This window comes from Mirounga angustirostris, unplaced genomic scaffold, assembly GCF_029215605.1.
Source record: "Mirounga angustirostris isolate CCGP_5_RB_7025 unplaced genomic scaffold, mMirAng1.0.hap1 SCAF_6, whole genome shotgun sequence".
NCBI classification, from domain to species: domain Eukaryota; kingdom Metazoa; phylum Chordata; class Mammalia; order Carnivora; family Phocidae; genus Mirounga; species Mirounga angustirostris.
In genome coordinates, this window is record NW_026991714.1 from 2,924,438 (window position 1) to 2,941,835 (window position 17,398).

Genomic DNA, 17,398 nt, shown 5'->3' on the forward strand with positions numbered 1-17,398 from the left:
TATGGCAAACTGGCTCAAGCTGCTGTTCCTTCCCACAAACTCAACCCTGAAGTTCTCACAAAAGCAAGAGAGGATTTATTTAAAACTTGAGATGTCTGTATGTGACAAAAGACAACAAAGTCCCAGTTTGGAAGACAAAGAGAAGTCCAGAAATGGATTCTGTTCACACCACCTCAGAGCAGGTTTAGGTGAAACCTTGTCTCTCATGTTTATTATTCTTCCTCAACTCTTTGAACTTTGAAGCAAATACCATATGATTTCACTCATATGTGGAATTTAAGAAACAAAATAGATGAACATAGGGGAAGGGAAGGAAAAATAAAATAAGATAAAGACAGAGAGGGAGAAAACCATAAGAGACTCTTAAGTCTAGGAAACAAACTGAGGGTTGCTGGAGGGGAGATGGGTGGGGGATGGGGTAACTGGGTGATGGGCATTAAGGAGGGCACGTGATGTAATGAGCACTGCGGGTTATACACAACTGATGAATCACTAAACTCTCTCTCTGAAACTAATAATACACTACATGTTAACTAAATTGAATTTAAATTAAAAATTTTTAAAAAGAGAAGATAACAAAGGTAATCGCTGTGCACTGCTTCTGGGGTGCAGTAGCAGTTCAGTAAGTATTGAATGAATGGAAGAAGACATTGGGAAAGAGCACGATGAGACCCAGAAGATGACCCAGCTGGCCTGCTCAGCCCCTGGAGCACATTCTGTCTGTGAGACGTCATGAGGGTTGGGCATTTTTATAGTTTTTTGCAGCCCTTAGTGCTGTTCCATCCTTGTTGGTGTTCTGCCCCCCAGTTCCTCCAAGTGTTATGTCACCTTCACGTCAGAGTAGATGACATGGGAGTCCTAGGAGAGATGCACAGTTGAAGGAAGAGAAGGAACATGGCTGGTGGGGAGCAAGATGGAGAAGGAACTCTCCAGGAATGCAGCTCACCTTGTTCTCCAGAATTGTCCTGGTGTTTGCTGTGGAGAAAAGAAATATTACTGAGCTCTTGGGTTTCCACTTAGACCTTATTCCCTAACGGTGCTCTGGGGCACAGGATGGCGATGCTTAATGTGTGGTTTCCAGCTTCTCTTGTTCTGTAAAATCCATGACTTAATGTTGTCCACTCTGCAGTCCTTCTAAGACCACCCAAGCTCTAAGCCCTCTACCAACGCTTGTTGAACAAAACCTTTCCTCTCTTTGATGCAGTTTCCATGGATTATTGACAATATTCTGTCAGGGCTCATTCTCCTGTCATCCCTTTATGTCCTTCATATAACGACCACAGGTGTTCATGCACTGCATAGAAGGAAACGGGACACAGAGATAAGGGAGGGGAGAGCCTGAGTCACACGGCAGCTTGAGGGTGTGGGGGCTGCTTCCTTCTCCCTTCATTCCAGGTGGGCAGAGTGGAATTCAATCCCCCTCCTGCCCTTGGCAACACACCAACACCTGGAGGGCCTGGAGGATAAGCATGACTGTACCTTTTCAGTTTTGCTGGGCTGGTCCCAGGCAGGGAGGCAGAATGACAGGGTCATTGGCTCTCTGCAGGCTGCAGTGGTACAGCTATTAGCAAGGCTGGCCGAGGACCCAGAGGAGCGCAGCCGGGTGACCCTTCCCCAGGAAGCCCGCCAAGCTGCCAGCGGCCCCTGGCTCCAGCAGAAGCAGCCAGGAGCACAGAGCAAAGGGCATGGTTGAAGGTTGCAACTTCAAGGGCACTGGAGAAGCAGCTTGAAGAACACAACTCTGCCCTTCTAAAAAACCACTGCCTCAATTCTTGCAAGGCTACACGTCAAAGGGCAGATTCTCTAGATTAGGCTGATGCGTTCATGACCCCTGCCATGGCATCTCCAGACGGCAGGTCCTTTCAAAGGAGCCTGGCAATGACCCCGCTCAACTGGGACAACTCCTCCTGGACTTTAGATACCATACTTCAGATACTCTCAGTCTTACCTGATTTGATGTTATCCCTTTGCCTTGTATCCCGGATTCTCCCTAACTGTCTATTCTCAAGTGACCATCTGTTTTTGTTTTGTTTTGTTTTGTAATTCAGCTTCTCCATGAGAACCTGCCTGCAAATATCTCTTGCTCCTTCTTGGATCTACAGATTGCATATCAAGGTCAAATGATGTATGAAAGCCTCTATTGCACCCATGGTGCCCCTTTCTTGGGAGGATGCATCTGACAAGAACCACTTCGCGGTTTCTCACCTGAGTCTTCCGGTGGCTGCATGCTCCAGACCTGGGAATAAACCACATCCACATCTACAGGGCCCACTGCAGGGAAAAGACATGGTTCAAAGATGTCCACGGACAAGGGTTCAAACTTCATATGTGCCCTCCCAGACCCCTGCTTTGGGACTGTCCTCCTAACCCCAACATGATTCTCAGGGTCATTTATTGAGACTGGGCCTCGTGGGGTCAGGGCGTGCAGACCACCTCATGGCTTTTTTCACCTGCCTTCTCTTCCTTCTCGGCCATAGCCCCAGAGCCCCTTCCAGTGGGGATACTCACCATTGACATACTCTGGTTGCATCTCCTCCATGTCTGAGAGTGAGCTGGAGTGGGTGGGCTCCTGAGGTTTTGTGCTGGAAGCATCTCTGAGAGAAAGCAAACTAACTACATGATAGTCTCCAGGGCAAGAGTGAGAACAGAGAGGAGGCAGGCTGGGAAGAGTGTGGGAGAAGCCAGGCAGACATGGCACTTGGCTTGGGTGATTTGATGGCCCTTTGTCTAGATTCTTGGGCTGTGGTCTTTTAGGTGGGCAGCCAGAGATGGGCCACAGAATCACAAAGTTCTTTATTAATAGGATAGCCACTCTGATCTCGCAAAAATGTCCTATTCCTCATCTTTAGCTTTTTCAAAAGCTATAAATAGGAGAATGATATTGCCTGAGATTTAATTTTTTCTCTTATAAGCTCTCCTAGAACTTCATCTGCTTCTTTCTCATCAATTTATCTCTCTTTTTTGTATATTGTATGTGTCATATATTCTCCATAAAACAATATGTCCCCTGTGGAAATAAACTCCATTTTATGCATATTTTCACACCTTTAAAAGTCTAACAAGAACTTACTCATACATTGTAAGTACTCCATAAATAATCTTGAATATGTAAATTAGTAGTTTAGAAATCTTGAATCGTATGCAAGACAACACCTTGTCATGTGGGCCACCCAGAGTCAGCACTCTGATGGCATAAATGTAATGAATACAGACATGGCTGAGTATCATAGAAAGATACTGTGTGACCTGTATAAGCAGAAGGAGCAGTAAGTATTGAAAATCATGAATGGGGAAGTTCTCTAGAGTTCCCACTTTGAATAGGAAAAGTTCTCACCTGGGTACATGAGTGACAGAGCGTCCTCCTGAAAAGCAGATGAAGGAACATTCATTTTAGGGGCAACGTCTTTATCTCTTAAAACTTTCCCCTGACTTAACCACGTGTCGTCACTGGTAGGATATAAGATTCAGAGTAGGGATCCAATTGTGTTGTGTCCTGATGGCTACTTATTTTCTCCAGCACTGTTAGCTGGACAATCCATTATTTTTCCCCACTGATCTAACACACCACTTCAAATGGCAAACCCCACAGGCATGGGTCACTGTTTCTGGACTTTTTTATTGCTCTTTCAATTATTGCAAAATATATATTAACTGCTGATGACTGCTCTCCTTGTTTAGGTGGAACATTCTCACTTTTTAAATGTTTTGATATTTGCAACCCCCACTCTAAAGCAGTGGTCTTGGGGTCAGGCTTGATGTTGATATTCATAAGACCCATGGGGCTCTCCTTTGCACCATTTAGCTTTACAGAGAGATGCAGAGCAAGAAGCACAACGTATCAGCATGGATGTGTCAGCTGCATCACCAGTGGTCAAGGAGCTCTTTCCTGGTCCTTCAACTAACAGCTCAGGGGACAAGTCCACATGGCTGGGAGCAGACGCCACTATGAGGGACATGATCAGTCTCAAGAGCTGTGTTGCACTTGGGGGTATGCTCATTTATGCTGTCCACCGAGCATTTATAACCCAACTCAGAGCACTTCCAGTTTATTTTATTTATTTATTTATTTAAAGATTTTATTTATTTATTTGACAGAGAGAGACACAGTGAGAGAGGGAACACAAGCAGGGGAGTGGGAGAGGGAGAAGCAGGCTTCCCGCGGAGCAGGGAGCCCGATGCGGGGCTCGATCCCAGGACCCCAGGATCACGACCCGAGCCGAAGGCAGACGCTTAACGACTGAGCCACCCAGGCGCCCCAAGAGCGCTTCCAGTTTAGACGCAGCTCAGCAATCATGAAAAATATTGCCTAGTAGCCCAGCTGGAGCTCTAACTTTATCAGTTTTTTTTGGAGACAGTGTTAGAGAAGGAAGAACTGAATGATTTTCTTCAAGGGAAGGAAGAAGGATCTCAGGATTTTCTACCAAGCCAAAGAGTCATTCAACCACAAGATGAGGGATGCACATCTTCAAACAGTATGAAATCAGTGTATGTGATTCTAGCAACTCCTTCCTGAATAAATTATTTTTAAAATGGACTTTAGTCTTCTTCCTAAGCACTTTTGAACAATAACAAAAACTGATGATATCTTGGCTCCTAAAGAAAACTTCAAAAATATTCTTAAAAATGAGTATGGTATAAATGATCTTTGATCTTAGTGTAACTGGAAGTTCATAACAAAACGGTGAAGAAATCTGGATATATCTATAACATATACATTTAAGGGAATTAAGTCTTAAGCTACTAAATACATATATAAATATATAAGACAAAAGAAAGCAAATAGATTAAATGTCCAGTTTGTTCTAAAGAATAAGACTAACAAGAACAGAGTGCAGCAACTTAAGGAAGATAAAAGCAGAAATTTCAGAATTAGAAAGCAAACTGGTAGATCAAATAAATCATTCTAGCAGCTTCACTTTTGAATCGAAAGGGTGGATACTCCTTTTTCGATGCCACTCATGAACGTGAAAGGAGAAGGCACAGAGGGATAAATGCAACCACGGGGAAGCCAGAAGAATCACAGGACACTACTTCACTCGATTCCAAGTAAGCAAATTTAGGAGCCTGGATAAAACAGATGATTTTCTAGGAAAATTCCCCAGAAGATAAAGAAACTGTGGGCAGAGTGTGGCAGTCAGGGTGGAGTGTGTTCTGCTACATTAACAAACCAACCTCAGTTTGCAGGGGCTTGCGGCAGTAAAGATTGGTAAATTCCCCCCTTGCGCTGCAGACCTGTCACAAATCTGCCGGGGGTTCTGTCACTAGGGGACGGAGTCACTCGGGGACCGAGGCTGCTGCTGGAGGCCATACCATCTGGTGACGCTGTCAACCCAGCACGCGTTTGCATGAGCACCAGCGCGTGGGAAGGACATCGGGACATCAACGCCTCGCTCCTAAATGCTTCTGCCGGGAAACAATGCAAGTGGCTGGCATTTCACTGGCCGTGTCTCACTTCGAGGAGACAGGAAAACTAACTGTCCCTGCGCCCGGGGGTAAGGAGGGCTGGGTGGCCGTGAGCAAGAGCAATGCCTCTCACAAGATTAGTTACAAGAGCAGAGATGGTGACAGCTGTCGAGGACCTGCTCCCCCAAAACCCACCAGCTGCAGCTTCCACAGGGGAGTACCAGGAAATCTTGAGACAACAGATAATTATGTAAACTATTCCAGAGCACAAAAGACATACAAAAAGAAGGAAAATGTTGAGCTTCCTTTGTAATGGTGAGTACAAAAGGCAGAAAAGATCACAATAACAACAAACCTGGCAAATGTCAACATTACTATTAATGAAAAAAAAAAACTTCAAAAGAACGCGAGTTTATGTTAAAAATGCATCAACTAGGGGCACCTGGGTGGCTCAGTTGGTTAAGCAACTGCCTTCGGCTCAGGTCATGATCCTGGAGTCCCGGGATCGAGTCCCGCATCGGGCTCCCTGCTCAGCAAGGAACCTGCTTCTCCCTCTAACCCTCCCCCCTCTCATGTACTCTCTCTCTCTCAGTCTCGCTCTCTCAAATAAATAAATAAATCTTTTAAAAAAAATGCATCAACTAAACTTGGATTTTTACAAAGAATGCAAAGACTAGTCAATATTAGGTATTCTGGTATATTATAATTAGTTGATTTAATAGCTGAAAAGAGAAATATAGGATTATCTTCACAGATACTAATGAGGTATTAGCAAAAATTAAAAGTTGCTTCTGAGAAATAGTCTTAATAAAATAAGAATGCTGGAGCTTCCTTAAAAGGGGTATTTGAATATGTTACATAGCAAAGAAATACTAGAAAAGTTTCCCTCAAAAACAGGAACCTGACAAGCTTATCCACATAAGATACCAGAGGCACTTGAGCATATAATTAGACACAAAAAAAAATAATTTGTGTAAAAACTGAAAAGGAGCAAGTAAATGTTTTATTGCTTTGTAGATTGTTTCTATATTTGAATCAACAGTATATCGGGATATAACTTGAAAAGTGGGAGAATTCATCACAATGAATGAATTAGAAATTATTTTATGTTAACAAACAACCTGTCTCTTCATATCCACATATTTTTATCAATTAAAACCTATAATAAAAGCAAAAAATCACAATTCCTTAGTCTTAGATAGTCTGTTTAAAAAATATAACTTCCACTGGACTTGAAAAAACTGAATTACATTTGCACTATCTGATGAGTTTCCAAAATTTCTTTCACTTTGTGGTAGTTGATAGATTTAAGGAAGCATTTTGCAAGAGTTTAAAAGTTGGGTGCCTGGGTGGCTCAGTTGGTTAAGCAACTGTCTTTGGCTCAGGTCATGATCCTGGAGTCCCAGGATCAAGTCCCGCATCGGGCTCCCTGCTCGGCAGGGAGTCTGCTTCTCTCTCTGAACCTCCCTCCTCTCATGTGCTCTCTCTCTCATTCTCTCTCTCAAAAAAAAAAAAAAAAAAAAAAAATCTTAAAAAAAAAAAGAGTTTAAAAGTTTATCTTGCATTTCTTTTGTGCCCAGTGCTTGTCCTGTATCTTAGAGATTAATAAATGACACCTCACCGAAGCAGGGGATGGGGGAAATGTGCAAGAGGAGAATCGTTAAGGTCAGTTCTAGGCAGGCTTGAGGCTTTGTGGCCGGGCCAGTACACTCCTTGTTCGCTGTGCCTCCTAGTGGCTGTATGAACAAGGCAGCCCACTTAACTTCCCCAAGATTGTTAAACCTGGACCATAATACACACTTAAAAATTATTTTTTATAATTACAGATAACATGTGTAAGCTTGCCATACGTAATAGTTGTAAGAGTTGGTCATTGGTAGCATGTCTTGGCTAGCAGAGTACGAGTAGGGGTCAGTATGAGATATCACTTAGAGGAGTCCTCAAAATTCCTGTTCTTACAAATAATACAGAGATACTGTCATGCCGAAAACACAGCAGCTTTATGGGAGTGTTGGTGAGCGAAGGTCGTGCTTTCATGCTTCCAGTGATGACAGAAGAAGAAATTGAACAGACCTTTCTTCCGAGAACTGGAAATATTGGACAAAATATTGGTAGAAGTCTATTTATAGTGTTGAAGAGGTGAAAGGATAGGGAAGAACTACGAGGCTCCGGGAGAGAGACCTGGCTCTGGAACCGCTGGTCCTGCGGGGCACTTGCCAAACCCAGACAGGGTGGCCCAGGGGCCGGAGCTTCAGGAAGTCTGGTGGGGCGGGGAGGCACGGACTGGAATGTGTAGTGGTTTGTGTGGAAATTTTAAAAACGTGGCTGTAAATTCTTTGACGTTGAGACCTCCATTTGGAGGTGGAGGCTGTGCTCCCTCCCCTTGCATCCAGGCAAGTTTGTTAGGGACCTGATGAAACCGAGTCATCTGCAATTAGTTGGAAAAAGGCATTGCAGATTTGCTATCACACTTACTTTTGAAGCGGAAGACAGCGTGTAAGATGTTTGAGTACCCGGCAGCATCATGCCGCGAGGGGGTCCAGGCCACACTGAGAGGTTGTGTGTGTTCTAGCTGAGAGTCCCAGTCAAGGTCCCCCGCTCCAGCCAGCTCCAGCCACCATGTGTGCATGAAGATAGATGCCCCACGTGACCCATATGAGACACCCAAGAATTCAAAGAGGAGTCACTGCTCTTGCCATGAGTAGGTAACTAATAAGAAATCGATAAATAAAGGAGAAAATGTACTAAATTGTTTTCATTCCTTTAAATCCAGCCACTTATTATGTTTCACTCCACTGCATGTAAACTGATTATGTCTATTGAAGGTTATTAGATGATTTAATAATTGGACATTTTTATTTAAAAGGCAAGCATGAAGGACTGTGTTAATGGTTTTAATCTACACACAGGGGGGACATGACATATTCTAAAATATGGCAGCATTGTCCACTGCATGAAACCTTAGAAAATCATAACGTGTAAAAAGAATTCGTCAGATTTGGGGAGGTTTTCTTTCTTTCTTTTTTTTTCAAATCCAATCCGTATCAGTAATGGAAAAGTTCACAGCAATAAAAGGCAATCAAAACAAACGGTAGGTAACCAACCTGAGATCTTGCGAGACCAGTAATAAGACAGCAGAACAGCAGTTATGAAGCCGAGGCCACCACACAGCGCCCCGAGAACTCTGGCTGTGACGTGGTCTCTTCGGTAGCCACCGGTCCCTGAGGGAAGACACCAGTGCGTCAGCCTTAGAGGGTCAAGGCTTGGGTCCTGGAATCCTGGTCTAATACTCTGCAGGAATGGTTAATATAAGTTCACACGTTATCTAATTATAATGTGTACTTTCCAGGTTGGTGTGGAGAGAAGAGAAGCAGCCAGGCACTGAGATCACCTTCTCCAACCTCCCCCACACAGCAGGCATCACCTGGACCTCCACCCACCTTCCAAAACCCCACTATGGTACCAGTGAAGACTGCTGGGGCAGAGCCATTAATCATAATGCTCCTGTATCCAGGGACCATCAACCCACCTGTGACGCTGAGTGTCACCGCCTCGCTGCGCTGGGCCCCCAGGCCATTGTCAGCCTCACAGGAGTAGTTTCCAGAACGTTCTGGGGTCAGAGAGAGGTTGAAGGACACTCCTCCTCCAGAGGGGGCCGAGCTGTTCCCCAGGGAGACATCCTCGTGATAAAACCGGTACTGGATCGGGGGAGAGCCCCTCTGGGCCTCGCAGCGAAGCTCCACCACGTCCCCCACTGCCATGGCCTGGGCCCTTGGCTCCCTGAGGGTGAGGACGGGGCAGGACACTGGGACTGAGGGAGACAGGGACCAGCGGAGAGGGCTTGTGAGGCCACAGTAGACACCCAGACCCCAGACTAGGACCTCAGCGAAGGGCCTGGCCCCTTGGTCATTGTGTGTCTCTAAGATTCTCAATAATGTCTTTAGAAATTTGGGGGAATATCAAGGCTGGGCTACTGTCTAAAGACATGGTCATTCGTCATTCTCAGCCTGTGTTTTCCTAATGCCAGTCCAGCCCCCGTTATTGTCCCTTCCCTGGAAAGAAGGATGTCCGCGGTCTAACTTGCGGGGGCGACCCACACTCCAGTTGCCACTGGTTCTCCACAGCAGTGACTCACTTCTCACACGGATACTCAGCAGCTTGCTCTGGATGGGGTCGTGGCCATTGTCAGCTCTGCAGTAATAGCAGCCGGCGTCACCCTCCTGCACGGCTGGGACCTCCAGCTCCGCAGACAGGGAACGCTGGGTCTTCCTTCCCACACTGGTTCCCGTGTCCTCTCTGTGCCAGGAGAATGTGATGTTTCCTGTGCCTTCGGCCACCGAGCAGAGGAGGATCAGGTCCCCTCCTTCGATCACCGGGTCCCTGGGGGCCCACATCTCTAAGCTTACGTTAGAGACGGGCACTCCTAGACGGATGGAAGACGACAGGTGAGAAGCTGACGTCGGAGGGCTCTGTGACCAGGCCGTGACTGGCTTCACTCTAATGCTTGAAGTGGGAATACAGGTAGGGCTCATGTAATCCATTATAAGGACACTAAGGTAGGGAATCCGCGGTGATTACTCTTGAAGAATGTGGATGCAGATACTGCATGTCCCAACCCCCTTCCTGTCTAATTTCATGGGATCACTAAAGAATGTGTGATGGGTCATCTGCTCCATGGACAGGAAAACATTTCTGGGGGGAGGGGTCGCTGTCAGAGTGGTGCGTTCTGCACTGAGTGAAGGGGTCCCTGGTAGCATCAGTCCTACCTCAGAAAAGGCACTGTCCCCCCTAACAGTATCAATGACAATTCCTCCATTATTCCCAGTTTCAAGGGTCCACAAGAATTGCCACCCCTCCTCTGGCCGCTTGGTTCACTCAGATTTCTGCTTTCTCTGATGCTTCATTTATCCCCCGACACTGGAGCACCACCGTGCCTTCTAATAAAACCAACTTGTGTTGCAAGCCAGCATGTGGGGCCATCTGCAGAGCCACTGGGGAGCAGGTGCTTGCTGAGTAAAGTCCCAGCCCACTCCTAAACACCAAGGCACGAAGTGATCAGTGGAGATATGACTGATGGATGTGACTTTAATAAAGAAGAGAAAGATTTTAAGGAGTGTTTAGAAAAGAAGAAAAAGAGCCCAAAATGGAGTATTTGTCCCCCACTGACATCAAACCAAGACTTAATTACAGTTTCAGCCTATCCCTGGAATATGACCGTCTATAAGTCAATCTGAAATTTCCTGATCCACACTAAAGAGGTCATCTGCATGATAAAAAAAAACAAAAAAACTTTGAAGTTCCCTCCTCCCGCAAATGATGTCTTGGCCTGAAGAAATCCTCTTTTATTTTGCTAATAACCCCCTTCCCCGACCTCATGCCTATAAAAAACTTCCATTTCCTACAACTCCTCTGAGCATCTCTCTGCTTGCTAGCTAGGATCCTGCTGATTCATGAATGCTTAATAAAGTCGATTCCGTCTTCACATTTACTCCATTGCGTTCTGTTTTTTTAACAGGAGCTTTGTCCATTTGTTATTTTTATGAAACGCCCATTCTCTAGCTCACATCCCACTTTCCACAAGTACAGGAATTGCAAGAGAACCCAAAAGACGAGCAGCCGAAGTGAAGCTGCTGGACTCCTGTTTTCCCCACGCTCAGACCCAACGATACTTACTCTGCACGTGAATCTGGGATTGGAGGCTCTGTTTTCTGACCCTGGCAGTCACCATCTCTGCCTGGCACCAGTAGGACCCTGAGTCCTCCGTCCACATGGCGGGGACCCGGAGCTCTGGGGAGCTGCTCCAGCCAGACCCCAGGGCTCTGTCCTCTCTGAAGAAGCAAAATCGGAGCTGAGCATTTGACCTCTGTGGAGAAGGCTGGGTCTCACAGGTCAGGGTCACCGGGCTCCCCTCAGTGGGCCAGGAGGGGCTGACAGTGAACACAGGGCGTGGGAACAGCTCTAGAGAGAAGGATCACAAGAGCCCCGAGCAGTGAGATGGATGGTTCCTGCTCAAGAGCAACCCCAGCAAACAAGACATTCAGACCAGACTTGTCACCTATCACGACTCCCTCCTGCGGTCAAACCACAGGACTCTGGTTCCCATCTGGTGTGGGGGCAGGTGTTCCCTCCAGGGACCCACCCTGCTGTGCTCCAGTCTCGTCCAGCCGGGCTCCCACAGGAGGGAAAGTCTTACCTTGCACTTCAATCCTGATGCTTCTTGAAGCTTTTGACTTCAGAAAATACTTCAGAAAGTATTTTTCGGCAGTAGCAGAACAGTAATAGCTGCCACTGTCACTCAAAGCTGCATGTGGGATAGAAAAGCTAGAGACTTCGTTTGACAGCTGTAACTCTTTTCCATCCTTGTAATAGGCCATAGTCTGGATTTCCCACCAGTCCTTTTTCTTCTGGCACATCAGATCTATGCTGTCTCCTTCAAAGACAACAGAGGGGGCCTGGAGGGTCAGCCAGTCTGCAAGAGAGGGCGTCAGGGGACGGGATTTGCCATTTCTGCAGAAAGCCCAGATGCCTGACCGCTTCTTGTGCTCTTGGGCCAAGCAGCCCCATCCCCTCCAGGCAGGACGGAGGTTCCAACCCCCACCTTACCTACTCAGGGCTAGGTTCTCTCTTGTCCTGAGGGGTATCTGAGTCAGCATGGGCTGCTGTAACAAAGTACCATAATTTTCTCGGGGTTTATTTCTCAGGGTTCTGGAGGCTGAAAGTCTAAGATCAAGGTGCTGCACAGCCAGATTCTGGTGAGGCCACTCTTCCAGGCTGTAGATGGCTGACTTCTTGTGTGTCTTTACTTGCTAGCTCTCGGGCCTCGTTTTCTAAGGGCACTCATCCCATCATGAGGACCCCACCTCCATGACCTTATTACCTTCCAAGGGCCCCACCTCCAGATACCATCCTCCTGGGATTAGGGTTTCAACATAGGAGTTTGGAGGTGAGGACTCAAAACACTGAGTCAATGGCAGGGAATGTCAAAGTAAACATAATTTTTTACATGGATACAGGAGTGAAGTTCCTCCTGCTTAGCCCTCTCTATTGGTGATGTCACAAGGGGGGACCACTGTCCTCAGGGGGCACATCGCTTTCCCACCCCCTCTGCTTTGATCCAGCCTTTGAAGACACTATGCTGTGTTCTAAATTCACGTTCTTCGTCTTCTTCTTGCCTGGCCAGAGGAAACCGCCAAGGGGCCTGGGTATCTGGGGCATAGACTGGTTACTGGAATAAGATCCTCTATCTCAAACCTCAGAACTTTCCACCTGACTAGTTTCCAAACACTTCCCCACCCATCCCATGTGTAATTAGGTGGAAAGGAGCTTTCATTCAAGGTTTAGCTGACCATAGTGAATAAAAGTCATTGCCAAAAATAAATGTCTTCCCCTGGGACTGCCTGTCTCAGATTCCACCCTGTGACTTTGCTTATTCATGGTACCAGGCCCCTTCTGTGTCTGGGACATTTGCATTACCTTTCAGGGTTGCAGTTGAGGATTTTGACCTCGAGGTGAGGAACTAAGTTATATCTCAAACAAAAATCTCCCTGCCCCTGTTCAACGGTGGCATGACAGCCAGAATTTGGATGTGTAGCATAGGGAAGCAGAGGTCAGCCATATAAGGGGTGAAGTGGCCCATAAAATACCCCTGCAGAACCAGAACCAAAATGCAACAGGAAGCTTGTGAAATTTAGAATCATAATTTTTGGAAAACATGCTACTGACTCTTCCAGGTGGAGAACCAGATTTACCTGTTGGGCATCAGGCGAAAAATCTGGGTTATAAAAAATGAAATCAGGAGGGCAGAAAAGGTGGGTTGCAGAAACAATTAGCTTAATTTGAGGTTTTTGCCCTCCTTCACTGATGGAGACTGGATCCCCTGGGGACTTGGCTGTGGGACTTATAATCAAGCTGATTTTTAAACCACTAGCACAGACTTCATCCAGAAACTGGAAAAAATCCCAGGGGGAATGCTGTTGGGGTAGGGGGCAGACATCCTGCATCATGATTAGAGATGCCGCCGAAAAGGCACATGATGGGCAATCTCACAGGCTCGGGGCTGCGGCTGGATGACCACGTGAGCCTGTGAGTCCGTTGCTAAGGATCATTCAGGCACAGCGTGGATGCAAGGGACGAGTCCTGCTCCCGAACAGGCTCCTGGCATCCCTGTCCCATTCATGTCTCACCAAGAAAGGAGAGACAGGAGGGGTCTGTTCTCCCGGGACGGTGCCTTAGAGCCCCAAGCGCCCCTTCCGCTTGGCGGTTGGTGCTGGCAAGGTCCAGGAGCAATCCTCTATCTCTCTAGATTCAGTCCAGGCTCATGTACATACAGAATAAAATCCCGTTTTCTGAACTTCTTTGGTGAGCACAGCTTTAAGTCGAGAAGAGCAAGGTGAGGTTGGTTGTGGTCACACGCGCTAGGAAGGTAGCCCAGGTCTGAGGGCACGCCGAATTCAGCGATGCTGTGGAGACGGGGCGGGCGGACCCGGCCCGGGAGCCGCTGGGCGCCTGTTTGGGGAAGGCAAGTGCGCCTGCCCTGCCCCAGGCGCTGAGGGGATGCTCGCTGACTTGCGCGGGACAGCGGACAGCGTCCCCGCCGCCACCCAGAGCCAGAGCAGCCCGGCCGTCCCAACCACACGCACGCTCTGGGCCATGTTGCTCAGAGGGCGGCTGTTTTCAGCTGCGAGGACATTCAGCCAGACCTCACGGAGGAGCTATGGTCCCGGGGCCTGGAGAACCATCCTCCCCCGCAGGCTGGCTGTCCGGGCCGCACACCCTCTTCCAGACGCCACTCCCCGGCACCTGGGGCTCTACGGGCAGGGGACTCCGCCTGGGCAGGCCGTCCTCACGCAGCCAAGTGGCCGGAGGCGGGTTGGCCCAGGGGAGCCACAGCACTGGGACGTCTCCACGGCCTGTCCTCGTCCCTCTCTGCAGGACCTCATGGGAACCGGGCGACGGACAGACTAGACCCCGGCACAGTAAGGATGTAGATGACTCACCTGCCTCTTCACTGACAGGAGCTGTGAGGGGATCAAAAACCGGAGGTTAGCCCAGAGCATTTGCCCTTACAGTTTGGACATTTCTATTACTCTGCTAAACTGACCCCGAACTCCCCATCACCCCCTTTTCTGTTCCCCTGCTCCATTATCACCAACAATGCAATCTCCCTCAAGCACCAGCTGGCCCCCACTCATGTTACAATCACAAGGCAGGTGCAAACCCCTCCCTTGACCAGAGGGAGCACCCAGGGCACGTCCCACGGATGGACGCCAGATGTTCAGTGATTCTCTCATTTCCTCGCCCTTCCCCTCTCCCCACCAACCTCCTGCACACCCAATGAGTCCACTACACGATATCCCACATCACCAAGAGTTCATCAGGAAACACCCAATCAGAGTTTGTAGTGTAAACCCTGACAGCTGGGGTTTTCTCTCGGCCCGACTTTGTGCCTGACTTAAGCTTTGATGCGGAGGCATCCACAGAAGACTGTGATCATTTGTTTTAATTCACCAGCAAAGAGTGAGCCTGTGAAACTGTGGGCCCCCAGCCTCCAGCCCAATAAGAGCAGAACCCCAGGGGCGCCTGGGTGGCTCAGTCGTTAAGCGTCTGCCTTCGGCTCAGGTCATGATCCCAGAGTCCTGGGCTTGAGCCCTGCATTGGGCTTCCTGCTCTGTAGGAGGCCTGCTTCTCCCTCTCCCACTCTCCCTGCTCCTGTTCCTGCTCTCGCTCTCTCTCTCTGTCAAATAAATAAATAAAATCTTAAAAAAAAAAAAAAAAAGAACCGAACCCCAGACCCATGCTGTCTCTCTCCCCGCGACCTCGCTGTGTGATCCCAGGGGTGCTGTGTAGTTTCCAGGCTCTGTGAGTAATAAACATTTAGCTTTCCAAAGTTTCCTGACCGTTATTACTGAAGGGCATCTTGCAGTCATGATAAGACCCATGAAGGCTGGTCCAGCCACAACCTTGCTTATTGATGAGCTGAGACCAGCACACATAATTTTGAAAGCCAAACCCATCTTGAAAGGATTTCTTTTCTCTGGCCATATTTTATGTGAGAGTCTTTTTACTTATTAACAAATGTTGGTTTAATGTCTCCTGAAAGGAGAGAAAGGAATCTCGTTTCCTTATAGCAGCTCTCCTGTCCTGTCCTCCTCAACAGAAGAGCCTGAGCAAAGGGTGTCCATGCATCTCCAAACCCCATCTTGGAGATAACTGTCTAAATAGTTCTCACGGAGAAGTAGTAAATGTTGAAATTATAAAAACTGTATTTATGAGAATATACTACTCTATGAATTATCTGAGATATCAAAGCAGGAACTCATAACCCAGGAACGGTAAAGTAGCCGACCTTGAACATTAAGGACAAGGATGCGTTGCAGTGTGACTTGCCCAGAGCCCACTGCTGTGCATCAGACTGCTCTCTGGGCTTGAAGCAGAGACCCGAGCATTCCTATTGGTCCCCGGGTTCTGATAAACCCTCAGGGCTTTCAGGAGCTGGAGACCTCATCTGCTGCCACCTCAGTCCTAACTCAAGTTATTGGACTCACCAAAGATGACCAGAAATGACCACAGCAGCATGAGGACCTGGTTCAGCTATCCAAGAAGAGATGAAGAGATGTTCCCTCGGCCACCAGCTGGGGTCTGTGTGCAGGGAATGGAAACTGCTTTTCAAACTAAGTTTTGTACAATTAGCAAAAAAAAAAAAAAAAAGGAAGTGGAAGGGCTTGTCAAGTCTGGCCACTGTCTTCTTTCCTATAGACGCTATGAGAATGAAGATGGTCCTCTAGGTGCCAAATAAACTCCTTCTCTTGACAATGATGACAGTTAACACTTAACACACAGCTGTTCATGAGTTGGACACAGTTCTAAGTGCCTTATGCTCACAGGGTTATTTAATGCCCTGAGCAAGCTTCTGGAGTCTGTACGATCCCCTTTACACAGTTGGGGAGACAGGCAGCAGGGAAGGCAAGTAATGGACCGAGATCAGCACCGTCACTTTCCAGTAGTGACAGCTAGGAGTTAAACTCAGGCAACCGCATTCCACAGTCTGGTTCACAAATGCTGTCAGATCTTACCGTGATCTATAATGCTTCTCAGTGTTCCTTTGGATAGCAGGACCACCACTCAGGGTTCCTGGGTGATGTTTTCTTCAGTCCATATCTAGCCTTCTAGACCAGGATGTTGCTAAGATTCAAAACACCGGCTCTGTACCATTGAAAACATTGTCCTCTTCCGTATTTCTAATCCACGTTGCTTTTAGGACGGCATGCTGCTCCCAAGGCAGCCACACCCTCCAGAGCACGCATCCCCAAATTCTGTTATCACTCCCTTCCCGATTAGATGTGGTCCCCGTAAGTGTTGTATGTAACAGTCCACTCAGGGGCAGGCTGAACAGACAGATACCTATTGCCTACGTGGACCTTATGTAGCATGAAATTTTAAATCATAAAATCATAGGTATTTGTAACCTGGGAACTGACTGATAGTGAATTGAATCATAGACTCAATGTCATCTGTTCCGGCGAATACTTAACATTGTCACTCACCATAAACATAGCTTTCCTTTGGGAAATGCTGATGTATGTGCGTGATGTCATACTTCGTATCATCAAAGCCTCGCTTAGAGTAGTGTAAAAAGAAAGTGCTAAAAACACCCAAAAAAGCAGGTTAAAAATAAATTGTATGTCCAACTGTGTACTATCAAGCAGCCATTAAAATGATTCTGTAGAATATTCAATAGCAATAAAAGCTGTTCACGATATACCGTTAAGGCAAAGGAGGCTGCTGGATGCAATTACCTGCTGCACACCATCCTCCCCAATTGCCAATTAAAAAAAAAAGTGTGGGACAATAAACACCAACACGTTAGTGCGATTATATCTAATGTAATTAAAGGTGGTTTTTATTTTCCTCGTTTTGCTTATCAGTGTGTTCTAGTATTCTTACAATAAACACATTTATTTATATATTTCTAAAAGATTCATAAAAAACAAGACCT

At 47.2% G+C, this 17,398-nt stretch overlaps 1 protein-coding gene across 1 annotated transcript; it reads right to left on the reverse strand.

Moving 5' to 3' along the window:
* Positions 1-819: 819 nt before the first annotated feature.
* On the reverse strand, positions 820-15,978 carry LOC123845273 (Fc receptor-like protein 2). Its single transcript, XM_045876048.1, has 12 exons — positions 15,948-15,978; positions 14,400-14,420; positions 11,597-11,872; positions 11,077-11,361; positions 9,539-9,826; positions 8,933-9,214; positions 8,508-8,624; positions 3,335-3,362; positions 2,509-2,594; positions 2,206-2,271; positions 947-975; positions 820-858 (listed from the first exon to the last, which is right to left on the reverse strand). The coding sequence occupies exons 1-12, from the start codon at positions 15,976-15,978 to the stop codon at positions 820-822; spliced, it is 1,548 nt and encodes a 515-aa protein (XP_045732004.1).
* Positions 15,979-17,398: the final 1,420 nt, after the last annotated feature.

Bases quoted from the DNA above. Each gene is read 5' to 3' on its own strand.
- LOC123845273 (XM_045876048.1), bottom strand. From the start codon at position 15,978: ATGCTGCTGTGGTCATTTCTGGTCATCTTTG. The intron at 11,362-11,596 runs GTAAGACTTTCC...CCTTCTCTCTAG, and splicing joins CATCAGGATTGAAGTGCAAG to AGCTGTTCCCACGCCCTGTG. The intron at 9,215-9,538 runs GTGAGTCACTGC...TGTCTCCCTCAG, and splicing joins GCTGAGTATCCGTGTGAGAA to TCCCAGTGTCCTGCCCCGTC.